The 18,315-nt window shown below is 45.2% G+C and overlaps 1 protein-coding gene across 8 annotated transcripts in view; it reads right to left on the bottom strand.

Annotated features, from left to right (window-relative positions):
- Positions 1 to 18,315, bottom strand: part of MSH1 (MUTL protein homolog 1) — a 212,754-nt gene that overhangs the window by 153,206 nt on the left and 41,233 nt on the right. For all 8 annotated transcript variants that reach the window (XM_086484589.1, XM_086484566.1, XM_086484534.1 and 5 more), the window contains exons 12-13: positions 5,223 to 5,328; positions 5,060 to 5,138 (exon numbers count right to left, since the gene is read on the bottom strand). In XM_086484589.1, coding sequence (XP_086340715.1) covers positions 5,060 to 5,138; positions 5,223 to 5,328 — 185 coding nt within the window. The remainder of the gene's footprint in view (positions 1 to 5,059; positions 5,139 to 5,222; positions 5,329 to 18,315) is intronic.

The following is an 18,315-nucleotide window of genomic DNA, read 5'->3' as shown; positions in this document are numbered from 1 at the left end:
GTTTTTGTACCAGCAAGTCAGCGTTTTTGCAACAGCAGCAATTCAACGTTTCAAGCATTCAGTTTTCAGCATTGGACTCGCCCTCGTCGTCCACACCGTCGACCTCGACATAGCAAGCATTTAGACTCATTGCATCAGCCATTGTACCAGATTGTGCAATCAATATTAGACCCCTCTCGCCATTGAGAGTGGGGCCCTTGGAAAAGGGTTTGACAGCATCTCTGGTGTCGTATTCTCTTCTCCCTCTATCTCTCAGTCTCAGCACCTTCACACACTGTCTATTCACTTTATTTGTGATCACTTGCACTCTCTCACTAAAGCACGGAAGGCTCTCCCTTCCCTAAGAAAAAAGGAACCTTGAGCACAATTCGGAGCACTCATCTTGAGCAAAGTTCAACATTCATTCCGCTGCACCTTATACCTGATCTGCTGAGGCGCCGGACTGCCAGAGACTAAAAGCGCTAGGGATCTGGAAAACACTGACTGATCTGGATGTTGCCAAAACGCCAGAGGTCTGATGGCTGAAAACGTTGGGTTGTCTGCCAGTCTCCTGAGGAGAAGCACTGCACGTCTGGTGAACTTTTGCTGCCTCTTTTGTTGGAAACTGGGCGCCCCACCTCTCCTTATATAGGAATCTCATGCTTGGTCGAGCAAGCTCCCCTACAGCCCCACTACCCTCGAAACTGGCATAAATGAATAATAAAATAAATAAATACCTGCAACTGAACTACCCCAAAATGCCATGGAAAATTGGATTCCCCGACTTGTCAAATGCAAATGCTGGGTACTAATGGTTGTGCAATTAGAGGGTATACAGGTACTCTTAAGTGCCTGGACATGCATGGCCTGCGCACAGCAGAACGCTTCCTAGGCTGTCCTAAACCCTAGAACTGGTGTAGCTTGTCCACATGCACATAGGGTTAGATGTGCACGTGACAGGTTGGGTGGGTAGCATGGATCAATAGAGACCGGGATGGCATGCAAAGTATATGGAGGTGGGGTGGAGAGTGAGGAGTACTATGTATGCAGATGCCCACCATATGAGAGCATACGGGGCTGATATGCAACCTTTTTCACAAGACCACCCACGCGTATAAAGCTATTGACCACAGACAACTGGTCGCTTTTTACTAGAGATTCAACGATATAGGTAGACTCTCCTCCAACCGCCTACACACACCAGTGGAGGGTAAGACTCACAACTCCCCTCCTACTGTGTTTTGTTGTCAGTTGAGCCTCAGTCACAGCATCAGGCTGCATGTAGAGAGTAGGTTTGGACGCAGGTGCCTAGCCTTGTACTAAGGAAATACGTTAGAGACTAGAGCTCCCCCTTCGGCTAGAGGAACTCCATGAGGCCCTCAAAGCACTCCCCCAAGTTAGTTGTCCAAGGGAGGATGCTTTGACTTTGAGCTTCTTCTTGGAGTACTAGAACTTGCTTGGTTTGGATCTTTGCAGCGCCTATCAGTACATCTTATACATTGGAGAGATACTTGACAGCATGACTGAGGGTTTGATCTATCTTATTCCCAAGGAGGGAGGCTCCTTGGATGAGATTCGGCAGTGGCGACCCATCATCGTTCTCAACTCAGCCTACAAAATTCTAGCAAAGGCTCAGCGTTTGAGGATTCAACCACTACTGAGACAGGATTTGTCAAAGAGCGCAGTATCCTTGACAACCTTTTCGCCTTTTAAGAGGTGTCTGTCCTCGCACTTCTCCGCGGAAAGGATCTTGTGATACTCCTCGATTTTGAGAAGGCTTACGAGAGAGTTGACACGAACTTTTTGGAGGGCACTCTACAAACGATGGGATTTTCTGATGCTTGGATCAGAGGTGTGTCAGTTCCCTATAGGTGTGCGCACAGTCAGGTGCTCTTGGCAAGGGGAAGAGGGGAACACTTCATGCTCACGCGTTTGGTCAAGCAGGGTTGCCCTCTTGCCCCCTTCCTCTTTCTGTTCTATGATGAGGCAATGAGCAGGTTTTTGACTTCTCAACAGGTTGGTTTGCAAGGTCTAGAGCTCCCCATTAGGGAAAACGAGCTACTTGACGTTGAGTTTGTTGCCGACTCAACCTTGTACTCGGAGGGCCAAGAGTCCAATCTGCAAAGGTGTGAGCAGGCTCTTAAGGTGCTTTGTTGTGCATCAGGCACTGATCAACTGGAGGAAGACAACGGCTTTCTAGGTTGGCAGTGCTTCTACGCCTAATTAGTCGCTAGGTGAGAGCTTCAAGTGGATTCCCCCAAGGACTCCAATACGACATCTAGGTTGTCAGGTTGGCTTGGACTTGTCCCTTAAGCAGCAGACTGCTCCCTTCCTCCTATCCATTAGGAGGAAACTGCTTCACTGGAGTTCGGCACAGCTCTCTTTGGAAGCCAAAGTTGTAGTGGCCAACCAGGAGTTTTTGGCTACTATGTGGTACATCGCGTCTTCTCGAGCTCTTGTATCAGCCAGCTAGAGAGGCTGATCAGGCACTTTCTGTGGTCAACGCACAGCACCTAGTTAGCCCCGGCGAATGTGGCTAGGCAGGTCATCACCTTACCATGTTCTCAGGGGGAGCTGGGGATCATTGACCCAGCACAGCGGAGCAAAGCCCTCCTTGGAAAGTTTGTGGTCAAAGGATTGCTTCCAGGGAGAAGCCTTGGAAGGAGTTGCTACTTTACCAGCTTTGAGCTCGAGTCCCTCATGCAGGAGGCCCTTGGAGCCAATCCATCAGGTGGATTTTTACAGAGATGCGCAGAGTTGGTCTGAGCAGGAAGCTGGAGGATCGGTTTGTTGCAAGTCTGCTTAGGTCTTGGGAGCAGTTAGAAGTGGCTTGGAGCAGCATAAGCCCACTTACATGGAGGAGCGCTTGAGGCAGCCCCTTGTTTGGAACTCCATGGTCAGCACTCAAAGAGGCCACCTGGTTGGTAGTAGGCCTCGTGTTTTTTGGGGTCCCATGGCAGCGGGTCAAGCCCGCACTTTCCGCGACTAGCTTCAGTTTTTAGAATTGTCCGAGGAGGCTCATAGCATCCAGCTACGAGGCATGAGGGGGTGCAAAGCGTGTGTCAGGATATCACAAAGGCTTTATCATCTGAGTGGCTCACCCCTCTAGAGTAAGAAGCTCTCAGATGTATGGGGACCTTCACGCGACTGGAGGTCCTCATCGCAGTTCGCGCTTGTTCAGAGTTCGTACCCCCCATGTTCTTAAGGGTTCGCCTACACAGAGTCTCAATAGAGGCTCCACAGGCTGCAGAGTGTTTTTTCAGAGGATACGAGTAGTGGACATCTGTGGGAGGACTTGGGTCACAAATCCTAACCCAGCAAATCTTGAGACAGACCATTGGCGGCATTGGGCTTGAAAGAGTTGCCCTTTGGCACGAGTGCAGTGGGACCCTGAAGAGTGGGTTCGGAGAGACCCCTTCTCTTTAGTTGATCACCTTGGGATCCCCTTCTTTTAGTACACTGTTCGACTGGGGCGACACATACTGGCAGCATGGAGAGAGGCTCATCCTGTTGCAACACTTCATTGGAAGGAGGAGGGTCTCACAACTGAGTTCTTGGCAGGCTTTTGGGAGCAGCTGTGGGACTCCAGACAGCTGAGGCGAGTCACTTTGTTCCGGGAGCTAGTTACACACAGAGCTGTAGCAGTTGGGAGCTAGCTAGTACATAGTGACTTTTCGGTAGCCCGTGCAACTTTTGGTCATCCTTTGGAGAGTCAATGTCACTGTCTATAGGACTACGGCATGGCTCAACAGGTTTGGCTTCGAGTTCTTCACCTGATGCGAGCTATTTGCACGCTCGACAATACACTGGGGTTGCGGCAGCTTGGTCCACTCTCACGGGCTCGACGCTTTATTCTGAGTTGGCTTCCGCTAGCAGGATGATAGTGATCCAGGGGGGTCGACCTACACTCCAACTTGCCACAGAGCTTTACCCCCCAGGAGTGGTGCAGTGAGAGAGAGGTGTGTTGGGAGCTCGTTTGTGGCCTAAAACTTTGGTTCATTTGGCGGGCCCGTTGCTTCCTCATCTTCGAGGCTCGTCATGTCCCACCAGTAGAGATTGTTTGCAACTTCTGGTTGGAGCTGATTCACACTCTCAGGGGTCAGTTCGAGAGACTTCAAGGCAGCTCCGACCGCATGAGGGAGCGCAAAGGCTTTTCTGCGACTCATCCGCCCATGGCCTTTCTTCACCATGGTCCAGGGCACTACCGGCCACCACTGTGGGTTTTTCCTCCTCCCATTTTGTGACTTAGCCCTCATTCTACATATTTTGTTTACTCACTGGGAGAGTCTCCCCATTTTCCTGATGTAGTCCTCACTAGTAGAGGTGGTTTGTAGCCCTATGGGCAGTTTGATTAACTAATGGAAGGATCTTTTTCTCGGAAAAGAAAAAACAGTGACAGCTCCCAGACATATTTTCTAGAGTTGCATCAGTTCCACGCACCGACATTCAGAGAGGGGTCATGCTACAGCAGGCAGAGATTATTCAGGTTCGTAGAAACCCTAGACTCTAGAGCACTAGGATACGGGTCCAGAGACTACATCACAAGCGCATCCAGGAGATCCGCCTACAACATGAACAGACTAGACAGAGGGAAATAGAGCGGCCTTCTCAGACCCCGCTGCTATGCTGCAGGGACTATGCCCCAAGTTTGGGTGAAGCCCATAGCTCAGCATTCAAACTTTTTCAAACATTAAATCATATTTGTTCTTGAGGAGACTTGGCTGCTAGTTTGGTTGAAGCCCGTAGCTCAGCATTCAAAGTACTATCAAACATTAAACCATCTTGGTAGTACTGTGTGTAGTAGTCTTTCAAAATTTGACCCCGAGAAGCTTGTCCTTGAGGAGATTTGGTTGTTATTTTTCTGAAGCCCATGGCTTAGCATTCAAAGCGCCATCAAACATAATATGGCATTGATAGTATTGTGTGTAATGTTTCAAATTTTCAGCCCCAGAAGCTTGTGCATTTGCCATTGAGCAATTTGACCTTAGCTGCCAATTTCGCAAAGAGTTATGATAGTGAAAAATCGTTCCTCATTACAACAATTGAAATAATTACAGAAAAGGCTTATACACAGACTCACGCGCAGCATAGGCCTGTACTATCAGTTGTTGGCAGAAGCACTCGCAAGAGACTTGGAACCCCAACAGTTGGTATTATCCCTGAAAACGTAAACAACATGCTGTATGAGCTAAAACGATCTTTGCCAAAACACTGTTAACACGACACAGAGCTACATGACCTACCAATTTGAGAAGCTGTTCCTACACTCAGTGGCTTGGGCCGTCCTTTAGACTGGAAAACCACCTCTCTGAACTCCTCTGCAGGATCTAGACTATATAAAATTTTTACCTAGAAGTTTTGAGCAATGTATTAGGATCCAAAGATGGGGATCGATACCGGTAAACGAGAATAGTGTTTCAAACACTGCATAGAAATGGGAAAAAAAAAATTACACTGAAAAACCAAAATGAATCAGTAGCCTCATGCATTGGAAGCTAAGCGTAGTTCACTAATTGGAAACACCAACCACAAGGACAAGGCATTGACTATGATTAACAGGTCTATTAGTGCTACAATTTATAGACGAATTTTACATCATTTTGATTAGAAGGCCATTACCCCTTCTAATCCAAGTGTCCAAATCCCCCCCATATTAAGTCACAGTTCATTTTTTTAGTAAAAGCGCTTAGTCACTGTAGTGGTTTTTTTTTTTTTTAATCTCTTTAAGCAGTCACAAACCAGCTGTAAGCTAGTTCGATGTTTGTCATATGGTTGGGCGAAGATTTATTGGCCCATTATTTTTACCAGAACTTACCATTTTTTGTAAGTTAACCTACCTTAATCATCCTTTCGGACAACCCAGGTAGCAGGAAGCCCTAACAGAATTTAAAAATTAAATGCTACAATATGCAATCTTATAAGCGAATATAAACAGGAGATCATTTGTAGAAATTTCCTCATGACAGTTTCGGCCATTTAACTAATATCCAAGTGAAGTGGCGTTACCATCAAACACCCATAAGTGACAGGTTACGGCCCCAATTTACACCAAAATTTACAAGATCATAGCACCTATGTAGCCGTCGAGAAGGTAGTATAACAACCAGATTTTAGGGCACCATCGTCGAAGTAATCACGGCGACAACCAAAACCATAGTGAAGTAAGTGGTAAACCATCTCTTAAAACAATCCTTCCCAAGCATTAGTCAGTAGTTAACAAGAAAAAAACCCAAGAAAAAACGGGTCAAGAAACCGCTAGTAAGCCAGTAGACAGAGCGTAAATTACAGCCCCTTAATGTAAAGCCATGTTCGGAATCAGTGACAGTAAGCATCCCGGCCAAAAAAATATACTCATTACTGATGTGCGGAGGGTAAAGCAACACACCTCCTTTTTTATATCAAGAGTTTTTACCCCGACACAGAGTAATCATCAAGTAACAAGGCACGAAACCGCCTGCCATCCTACAACAGCGATTAGTATGCAAGAAAAGCAATATATATCCCATTTTGTATCGGTTTCCAGGGGAAAAAAAAAAAACCCTAGCCAACCAAGTGCTCCGACCACTGACCCATAGGGTGGAGTTTTTTTTAACAAAAAGTTATTAGTATACACAATATTTTTGTGAACCATCAGTAATCACACGACGCAGAACAGCCCCATGTCTGGGATTACAATGTTACAAGAAGAGCCAACCATAACTTCCTACTAATTTTGTAAAACAAATCATCATCCTTTCAGAGTGACAAACCCTTGCGGAAAAAACACATAACCATGCAATAAGTAAATCAAGAAATACAAGTGGCCGACCTGAGTAACTTGAGTTGAGAGCTCCATGCTTTGATTCAGATACGCAGTCACTAGCTTTAAGCAAACAAACAGAGTACAACCAAAGCTAAGTGAGGGGCAAAGATGCGCCCTCGCCTTTAAATAGGAAGGGAGGGAGGTCGCCATAACTGCAAATTGCACAGTTATCCAAGCGTTTGGGAGACCTCCAGCAGAGAGGATGAAGCCGCCTGCGAGGTGCAATGAGGAGGCAACCAGGAGTATTCACGGCAGGGTTTCACCCGAGGTAAAGACACTCAAGTATTGAAAAGGGCTATAACCCATGGTAGTGCCCATAGGCGGTGGTTTTTACTAAAGTCCTAGGAGGCAAGTAAGCTCGGGAACACCCTCAAGTTAGGTGGTACAGTAGGAGTGTGTGTAAACCATTTAGCCAAAAAATACCAATGCCTTATCAGGCCTCTAGTATTTATGAAGGGTCAAGTCCCATAGTGGAGGCTCAAACATTTTGAAGCCTTTTTTCTAAAAAAGAAGCAAATAAGTTAGGAACTAATTAAGTAACACAATGTGTGTGTGTGTATGTGTGTGTGTGTGTGTGTGAGAGAGATAAATACAGCTTGGGAGCAGCAAGAATTGCCCTCCTCTTGGAAAGAAGGTTTGCTCAAGCTGATACCTAAGCATGCATTGTCCGAAGAATTCTCTCATTGGCGGCCTATTACACTTATGCCTGTGGTATATAAATTAATGGCAAAAATGCTAGCTAACCGACTCAGGTGCTTTTTGCATGAAGGCTTGTATCAATCTCAATACAACTTCATTCCACAACGTCAAACTACTGATAACCTCGGGAATATCATCATTGGTATGGAATATGTAAACTACACTCCACGGGATGGCTTGCTCATGCAGGTTGACATTGAAAAGGCCTTTGATACTATTCTTTGGGATTATATTGTGGATACCATACAACACTTGGGATTTGGGCCTAGGATATCCCGTGTCGTGCTTTTCTTGTATGCACACAGCACTTCTGCGGGCTTGCTGGATGGATCTCTTACAGAATCTTGGCCTTTGGGACGGTCGATGAGACAGGGCTGCCCTTTGAGTGCTTTGATTTATGCGATCGCTACTCACCCCTTGTTTATGTATTTGGATTCCTTGACTTCCAGTGGCAGGCTACATGGTCTGACTTAACCTTCGGGACGGCAATTTGCTAGTGAGGCCTATGCGGATGACTCTTTGTTTATGCCTCGTAATCACTATGATGATGTACAGCAAATTATGCATACTCTTCACTCGTTTGGATTGGCAGCGAGTCTCCACATGTTCTGGTTCGCCATTTGGGTTATCCGTTGGGTTGGAATGTATCGGCTATGCAGAAACAGGATTGCGTGCTCCAACGTCTACATTCCAAGTTGAATTATTGGAAACTGTCCACGTGGCCACTTCATGTACGTCTCAGGATTGTCCAATGCATCCTTGTGGCTTATGTGCAGTTTTACTTGCCTTTGTTATCCTCGCCTCGATTGCGCTTGCAGTCCCTCATGTCCAATATTTTAGAGCATTTTTGGTAGACCTCGTCTACCAAGAAGGGTCTTCGGCTTCTCTCTATGGACAAGCTGATGAGCGCGCGGCGGTGTGTGCAAGTCAATAAGCACGCGAGAGTGTGCGGGGTATGTGCGTTGCAGAGGCGGCACAGTGTTGCAGAAGAGGGGCGCTAGCAAATCCATAGAGCAGAGAGAGAGCGTACGTTTTCTTCAAACGGGATAGGTGAGTGAGTTTGTAAAATCTCACTATCCCTTTATTATTGTATAAGGACCAATTTAATAAGTTAGTGGCCAAGTTCAATGTGAACTTGGCCAAAGGTTAGTACCCTTTAAAATGTACATTAAAGGGGGCCATTTGGGCCTTTAACCCAACAACCTCCCACTTAAAGGCATAAATGGCGCCTTTAAGCTACGTGACTCCCACCATCTCTATGCATAGATGATGTTGTGCTTTGGGTAAGCACTTAGTGAGAGCATCGGCTTGATTTTCTGATGTATGGACCTTAACCAATGTAATAACGCCATCCTCAAGCACTTCTCCTATGAAGTGATACCGCACATCAATATGCTTTGTGCGTGCATGAAACATGGCGTTCTTTGCCAAACATATGACACTCTGGCTATCACAACCAAGCATAGGTGCCTTGGCAGGCAAACCAAACTCACTGCATAGGCGTGCTAGCCAAACAGCTTCTTTGGAAGCCTCACTGGCTGAAATATATTCAGCCTCTCTCGTAGACAATGCAACAATCTTTTGCAATCTACAACACCATGAAACACCACCTCCCGAAAGAGTAAATACATAGCCACTTGTGGATTTCGGTGTATCCACATCACCAGCCATCTCAGAGTCACAAAATCCCTTCAACTCCATTGGTCCTTTACCATAGCAAAGGCATTTGTTTTTAGTCCCTTTCAAGTACCTCATAATGGACTTCACTGCATCCCAATGTTACCTGCCTGGATTAGCCATAAACCGGCTCACAGCTGCCACTGCATGGGCTATGTCAGGCCTAGTAGCAACCATATCATACATAAGTGAACCACAAGCTGAAGCATAAGGCACACTTTGCATGTCATTGGCTTCTTCCTTTGACTTGGGACAATCATCCTTGGAGATTTTGACATATGGCTGTAATGGCACACCAAGAGGCTTTGCTTCAGCCATGTTAAATCTGTCCAACACCTTTTCAATGTACTTTTCTTGCGACAAATACAATAGGCGCTGGTCTCTTTGCCGTGTAACACGCACTCCAACTATATGTTCAGCTGCCCCAAGATCTTTCATTGAAAACGCAGATTTCAGCTTCCCTTTAAGAGCATCAACAGTGCTTCTTTTCTTTGCAGCTATCAGCATATCGTCTACATGGAGCACAAGAATGATAGGGCTGCCATCCTCATCACGTTTGGTATACAAACAATGGTCTGCATGGGTTCTTTTGTAACCATGTTTAAGCATGAAGCGATCAAACTTCTTGTACCACTGTCTACATGATTGTTCAGCTCATACAAGATTCTATTCAGCATACATACCAAATGTTCCTTGCCAAGGATAACAAAACCCTCGGGTTGCTTCATGTAAAGCTCTTCTTCCACATCACCCTGCAAGAAAGCGGTATGTACATCCATTTGGTCCATTTCCAAATCAAGAGCAGCCACTATGGCAAACAATACACGCAAAGTGGTCATCTTCACTACAGGAGAGAACACTTCCTCAAAGTCTATACCCTTGGTTTGAATATATCCCTTTGCAACAAGCCTTGCCTTATACTTGGGTTTTGCATCAATAGTTTTGATTTTATACACCCATTTGTTAGGAATAGCCTTCCTTGCTTTGGGCAATTCAAGCAAATCCGAAGTATGATTAGCATGCAAAGCTTTAATCTCTTCCTGCATAGCAAGCTCCCACTTGTCGCTTTGCTCACATGTCTTTGCCTCTTTATACATAAGAGGCTCTCCCTCATCTGTCAACATAATGTAATGCAAAGAGGGGCCATATCAACTCACAGGCCGTATTTGACGAGTAGACTGCCTCACACAATGATCCACATTATCCGGCAATGGGTTTACATCAGGTGGCATGATAAAATCATCAAGAATGGGCTGTTGTACATCATTTTCAGCACCATTTTCAGCATTGTTTCGTGGCTGCAAATACCCTTCAGGAGCCTCAATTTGCTGCCCAACATCATCTGGCTCAAACACCACTGGATCATCTACATTTTCAGCCGCATGTGGTGCATCCTGAGGGTCGAAAATAGGCCTAACAGGTGGCTGGTCATGCTGAAATTTTACCCTTTTATGGTCATGCTTTGAGGCACAATTATTTTGAATCAGCCTTGCCTCATTAAAAACAACATCCCGGATGCGTACAACCCTTTTGTGCTGAGGTAACCAAATCCTGTAACCCATTTCGCCTTCTTCACCATATCCCTTGAAGAGGCCTTTAATGGACTTCGCATCTAGTTTACTCCTCAACTCATGTCTAACATGCACAAAAGCTTCGCAACCAAAAATGTGTAAGTGATCATATGAAGCAGACTTGCCAGACCAAACCTCTTAAGGGATGTCAGCTTTCAAAGACATGTGAGGGGATCGATTGCATATATACACTGCAGTTTTCAAAGGTTCTCCCCAAAATCCATGAAAGAGATTAGTTGTCGACAGCATGCATCTCACCCTCTCACAAAGTGTCCTATTGAATCTCTCAGCCACACCATTAGAAGAGCGGCTGTATGGCACAGTAAGCTCCCTCTTAATACCCAAATTTTCACAAAACTTGTTAAATTCAACACTTGTGTACTCCTCCCCATTGTCTGTACGCAAGCATTTTAGCTTTCTACCTATTTGGGTGGTCACAAATGCATGAAATCTTTTAAACGCAACAAAGGCTTCATCCTCAGACTTAAGCAAATAAACCCAAATTTTCTTAGAATGATCGTCAACAAAGGAGACAAAATAACATGTACCACCCGTAGACTTAGTAGGCATGCTACATACATTAGAATGTACAAGATCAAGCACACAAGATTTACGAGAGACACCAGACGAATAAGAACGTTTTACTTACTTGCCATATTGACATTCATTACAAAAGTCAAGCTTTGTGCCTTTAGCATCAAGCTTGTTCAAAGTACAAAGCTTAGAAAGGCCCTTTTGGCTCATATGGCCAAGCCTCTTGTGCCACAACTCCATGTGAGAGTTAATTTCAGACAATGCAATAAACTTGCCCAACACGGCCTTTCCATGCATGCAGTAAAGTGTCCCTTTCTTTGTGCCCTTTACAATCAGCCTTGAGCCTTTGGTCATTTTCGATGACCCTCTCTCAAACAAGATGCTGTAACCATGCATATCCATCTCACCAACAGAAAGCAGACTTTTCTTAATTCCGGGCACATATCGAACATCATGCAAGACAAGCTCATTTGTGCCATCTATGGAGAGATGCACAGTGCCAATACCCTCAATGGAACATACATGATTGTTTCCAAGGTATACATGCCCTGTACTACTGGAGGGACATTCAAATAGACGGGAGGTATAGACTGACATGGCAGTGAGCTCTCGCCATTCTCCAACACCATACCAATTTCCTGTTTCTCCTTCGAAGAGGAACCCTCTTCGATAATGCCCTTCCGTTCGTCGGCCATAGTGTAATCCCGCGTTCCTGTACTCCGTGTCTTTACCCAAAACAACCGAGGCTCACTCTTTGAGAAAAAAGTGATTGATATCCCAGCAATGAAACCTTGAAACCGGCTCGTGCGGCGGTAGGCTTTGGCTTTCACCCGAAATTCTTTTCTTTAGACACACACAGAGAGAACGTCCAAAGGAAACCTGTGACGGAAATTAACACTTAAGCACACACACGGCTCGGAAGCTAGAATGCTCCGAGCGTATGCCGACAACCTGTAGGCCCCAAAATTGGCGCCCCTTTCGGTATTTCTTTATTCTTTAGGAGGGTAAAATACAAAAAAAAAATCTTCGGAATCCTTTATCTGTATCGAGCTAGATGCCACCTGTTTTGGCCAAATTTCGGCATCATAACAACCCCAAAACTTGAGCAAAACCAATTCCACAGCTAGAACTCACTTCCATTGGCATATACCCTCTGATTCCTGCCCACAAACAGTAAATTCAGCACGTTGTATTTACTGGTTTTTGCCCTAGTTTCAGCCCCAAACAGTCCCCTAACTGTCCTCTGCCAGTGGGGCACTATTCCCAAGCGTTATGGCGTTTGTATCGCTCAAAAACAGTCAATTTTACAGCGCATACATAGCGCTGAAAACGCACCTGTACGGTGAGGTTATGACCCTCACCGGTGCCTGCTTTGGAGTAGCAGTTAGTTACCCCTGTTCCTGCTCAAGGAGGCTCTTGCCTCAGCACAAAAGCATGAAACCACACAGCTGTACATCAGTAAAATGAAGAGCCCTCTTGTAGGGCATCACATAACTGCACGTAGGGGGAGAGAGAGCAGTGTGTAGTGTGCAGGGCATCACTCCTAGCACCACACTGTACATGAGAGGGAAAGAAAGCACTCCATAGCTCTTAACCTGTGACAGCATGAAAAATGAGCCCTCCTCTCTCTAAATTCAGCGCCAAATTTTCTGTAAGAGGCAAGTGCATGAAATTGTGCCACTTAAGCTTTTCCCCGTTTCGAGGTTGCCGCCTAAAAATCTCCCGACTAGTTGCCTAGTTGACTTTGCGGCAGAGTTGTAAAATGTTCCCCTGGTCATACTCACGATAAAGACGCGAACACATTTCACGGCCCAAAATAGCAGTTCCCTAATTTTTAGGAGATGCGTCCGTTGGGCTCCCACTGGTCATCTGACCATCTATCCTCATTGGGACCGCATCCAAGAGTGCAATGTGGCCCAACTATCAGATACTTTCTGTTGGTAGTCCCACCTTGACTTTATGCCTTTATTGAGTTCACTTCCTAGTATCCACCGACCTGCTAAGTGCGACGGGGGGACCTACATGACCTTGCATTGAGCCTAGACATCCTCTTACTATACGAATTCCAATGCCAACCAACCTCCCATCTACAGGTGAAACTACCGTTCACATTGGGCATACAATGTCCGACTATTTGCAACTTCAAAAAGAGGGTCTCAACAATAAAACAAAAATCATTGGAAAGAAACTAACAACTAAGGTTAGCAATTGCCACGTCCTCGTGACATAGTTAACAGGTGCCACGTCCTCATGACATACCCCTCTCTTGAAATCGCAAACGTCCTCGATTGCATATCATAAATACACGCCACTGATGATCTTGTGTTGCTAGAACACTTTTATCATCGCATGTACCCACAAGAAAGGTCGTAACACATAGATATCAATGACTTAATGACACCTTCATACTTTTGTCATTTCCATCTATAACACTGAATTCATATGTACATTTGATGTGCTAGCTCTATCATTACCCCTCCTTTGCACACGTGGGTTGGGGCATAAGTAGGTTGTAACCCAAAGGCTTCAAGGTAAAGCTGCAATACATTTGGTGACTCTAACAGTTCATGCTCTTCCATCCACTTTGCATCCATAGGCGGATAGTCCTTGAACTTCACCAAGTAGCGTCTTGCAACCTGTCCTTTAACTTTTCTGTCCTTATGTGCCAAAACTTGCTCAGGTACAAGGATCTCATCAAGTTCCTCAACTTCTAGTTGATCCTCATCTGGCATATCTTCTGGCACATCACCCACGAAGAGTCTTACAAGACTCACATGGAACGCGTTATGAATCTTCCATGCATCAAGCAATTTCAGCCTATAAGCCACATCGTTGAGCTTGTCAAGCACTTGAAAAGACCCATGTTAACGCATGCTGAGCTTAAGAGACAGCCGTTCCTTGCCCTTCATCTTCTTTAACCTTGCCTTTTCAGACTTTAACAGAACCCAATCACCAGGTGATAACAGTAATTCACGACGGTGACGATCAGCAACCTTTTTCTGCTTTGCCTGGGTCTTCTCCAAGGCAACTTTAATTTTCTTATACATTTCATCCATGTTCTCAAGATATCGATCTGCCTCAAAGACCTTGTCCTTTGTATGCAAAATGAGAGGAACTTTTTTGCCGCCTTCAACAATCTCAAAAGGTGCCTTGCCAGTCGACGAATGCATCGTATTATTGTACGCATACTCAAGCATAGGCAAATACTGTTCCCACTTGCCCTTATTATTTGACACATAGCATTTCAACAGATCTAAGACAGTAGAACTAGCCTCTTCTGACTCTCCATTAGTTTGTGGATGAAACGAAGACGAGAACTTGAGCGTAGTGCCCATGTTCTCAAACAATCCTCTCCATAACAAACTAGTCATGCGAGGATCACGATCACTGACAATCGATTGTGGCATACCATGGTACTTAAACACATTGTACATGAACAAGCGTGCCATCTGATCAGATTTTATCTTCTTCCTGACAGAGATAAAATGGGCCTGCTTGCTGAACTTACAGATAAAGGTCCATATACTATCATTCCCTATTGGCGTTCTTGGAAGATCAAAGATAAAGTCCATAGCAATGCTTTCCCATGGCTTATCCGGAATCGACAGTGGTTGTAACAACCTTGGTGCCTTTTACCTGTCAAACTTGACCTTTTGGCAAATTATGCATGCTCGCACAAAGGCATCCACATCTCTCCTCAAGGTACGCCAATAGAAGAATGTCTACCGCTTTAATTGTTTCATCAATACCACGATGCCCTGCATACGATGGGACATGACTCTCTTCCATGACCTTACGTCGCGATGGCCTAGTGACACAGAATCTGCCATGCATCAACATAAAACATCTCTGAGGAGGTAGTACTCATGATGTTGCCCCTCTTGCAACTGTTCAAAGATTCTTGCAAAATCTTCATCGTTAGCATACTATTCCTTCATGTCATCTAGCTTATGATGATAAGGAATTGACACAGCTGTAATTTGTGGCTTCCTTGATAATGCATCAGCCACAACATTCTTCTTGCCTTCCACATGCATAATCTGGAATGAAACATAGATAGAACGTTTGCCCATCGCATATGCTTTTCAGATAACTTTGATTGTGTCAAGAAGTATCGCAAGGTCTGCTGATCTATTTGGTCAACAAAATCAGCACCTAAGAGCAACTTCTTCCAGCTAGAAAGCGCATGAATCACGGCCAAGAGCTCTTTCTCATAGACTTGCATAGTCCTCTCTAGCCCTTGCAAAATTTGGCTTTCATAAGCTAAAACCCGTCCATCTTGCATTAGCACTACTCCGATGCTACTGCCTCACGCGTCACACTGGACCACAAATGACTTCCTGAGATCTGGCAAAACAATTACTGGATCTGAAGTCAACTTTTCCTTTAAGAGACTAAAAGCTGAAATCTCTTTTTGGCTCCATCTGAAAGTGACCTCTTTCTTATAGTAGGAACACAATCCCAGGAAGCTTCTGACATCGTGCACAGTCTTCAAGTCTGGCCGTGTCTTAATAGCTTCGACCTTTGCGGGATCCATTCTGACACCATCCTTTGAGACTATGTGGCCAAGAAAGTGGATCTCTTCCAGGAAGAATTCACTTTTCTTAGGATTGACAAGACTACGCAGCTCTTCGAACACAGTGGTCAAGTGACGCCTACGCTCCTCTTCATTCTTTGAATAGATTATCATATCATCGAAGAACGTCCCAACAAACTGTTGATGCGAGCGGAAAATCCGGTCCATCATTCTGTTGAACGTGGCAGGAGCATTTGTTAGCCAGAACGACATCACTAGAAACTCATAAAGACCAAATGTCGTTCTAAACGCAGTCTTGTGCACATCCTCTGGCCTTATACGAATCTGATGGTACCCACTCTTAAGGTCTATCCTGCTCTTAAGGTCTATCCTGCTGAAAATTACAACACCCTCTAAACGATCAAGAATATTATCAATTCTAGGAATAGGAAACCTATTCTTGATGGTATTCTTGTTCAACGCACGGCAATCAATACACATGCAGCATGAGCCATCCTTCTTCTGCACTAGGAGCACGGGGGAGCAAAAGGGTGAAGAACTAGGCTGAATCAGCCCCTTCTCTAATAACTCCTCCACCTGGCCCATAATCTCTTTCTGTTGCGCCGCACTAACCCCGTAGGGAGGTCTATTTGGTGGGCTACACCCTGGTACCAAATCTATCCCATGGTCCTCAGGTCTCTCTGGCAGCAATTAAGACGATAATGAATCAAAAAAACAATCACGAAACTTTTGCAAAAATGCTGACCTTTCTTTATCTACCAGTAGTAAATTTGACTAATCATTATCTGAGACATCACGTGCAAAAATCAAGTACACAGAAAGATGATTCTTTATTACAGAAGTGATAGCAGAAGCGAATACAATAGGGACAGACTCCCCTTTGAGCTTTACATCCAAAACATGAGTTTTGCCCCTATGCTAAAGGGTGATCGTCTTGCCGAAGGCATCCAGCACGCCATGCACTCTGAACATCCACGGAATTCCAAGTAGCGCATCGCATTCTTCCAATGGCATGATATAAAACTCTTCTGTGTCCACATACAGCTGGATATGCAGACGCAGCTTTCCAATAATGGGAGTAACACACCATGAGTGGCCAGGACATGCCAAGCCTGCCTCTGCTGTGTACCCCATCTCTTCAGCTCGGATGCCCAGCTTCATAGCTAACTCTGGTGAGATAAAGTTGTCTTTGGCACTTGGATCAAAGAAGATGAGTGTCGTTTAATCCCTAACTTTACCCCATGCCCTGCATAACTCACTAGCATCTGTACTGGGCCTATCACCCACCATATCTGGCACCAAACCTACCGTGGGTTTAGGCTTCTTGCCTTTCTGGTCCTCTTTATCATCTATGTCAGTTGGTCTTTTCCTTTGTGGACAATTGGTAGCAAAGTGACCACGCAGCTTGCATATAAAGCATTTGTTTTCAGCCATTAGGACGTTCTTTTCCTGGAGCGAAATGCGCACAAAAGGCTTCCTTTTCTGTTTCTTTGTCTGCGCTCCAGAAGTCCCGGCTGAATCCTTGTCTTTGGTGGCCTTTTATGATCCATGTGACGCTTCAAGAGCCGTTTTCACAAAGGGCTTCTTCGCTGAATTTTTCTTTTGCTACGCTCCTTTCTCGTTGCTCGAAAACCCACTGTCCTCTTCTTTCAACAAGGCAAGACCAGTGTTAGCAACTTCCATAAGCTGAGTGAGGGTAGCCACTCTGTTCTTGGTACAGTAGTCACGAAGCCCTTTAGGCAACCCACAACAATACTTCTCTATCTGCTCTGTCAATGGCACAAATCTGTAGGAGGTCACTAAGAGTAACGCTTTACAAAACCTCCTACTGTACTCCAACAAGCTCTTGCATGTAGCCAAAGTAAGCCGGTGCCAATCTGTCAAGACGTCGGCTTCTAATTCATTTAACAGCCAAGCAGATGCAAACATTTTCTTGAAGTAAACCCAAGTGGCGGGTGCCTGTCCTTGCATTAATAATGTCGTCCACCATGTAAGCGCATTGTCCTTTAAGAAAGTGGCAACTTTCCTGACCTTAGAGGCCTCTATAAAATTCCATCCTGCATAAGCTGTATCAAACTGGTGGAGGAAAGTGAGAGCCCTTGCTTTATCCTCAAAGCCACTGAAAGTGTTGAACTTTACAACTGCACCACCTTCTTTGTAAGCTTTCGGCTTTTCCATTGTCCCCAAATTGTCATAGGGAATAGTCTGCAACATGGGCACTGTAGTAGGCATGATCGGCACATCTTGGCCATTAACATTTCGAGTCAGAGGTGCAATATCAAGCTGTTGTTCAAAAAAACCAGCCACGCCAAAATGACCTTGTGGCACCCCAAACTCGCCCTGGTTGCATTGAAAACCTTGCTGCATGCCGATGCTACCATACATGGGGTTTGGCATCATCCCTTGTGTCACAAGACGGGCACCACGTGCCAAAAGAAAAGACCAGACTGAACAAACTTTTAGCACTTCGATAACAACTAAACTGAGAGAGAGAGAGAGACGACATGCGACACAAA

The sequence above is a fragment of the Adiantum capillus-veneris genome, chromosome 2 (genome assembly GCF_014529385.1).
Source record: "Adiantum capillus-veneris isolate H3 chromosome 2, ASM1452938v2, whole genome shotgun sequence".
Taxonomy (NCBI): Eukaryota; Viridiplantae; Streptophyta; class Polypodiopsida; order Polypodiales; family Pteridaceae; genus Adiantum; species Adiantum capillus-veneris.
The sequence above is the reverse complement of the archived record's forward strand: the minus strand, read 5'-3'. Positions and strand labels throughout refer to the sequence as shown.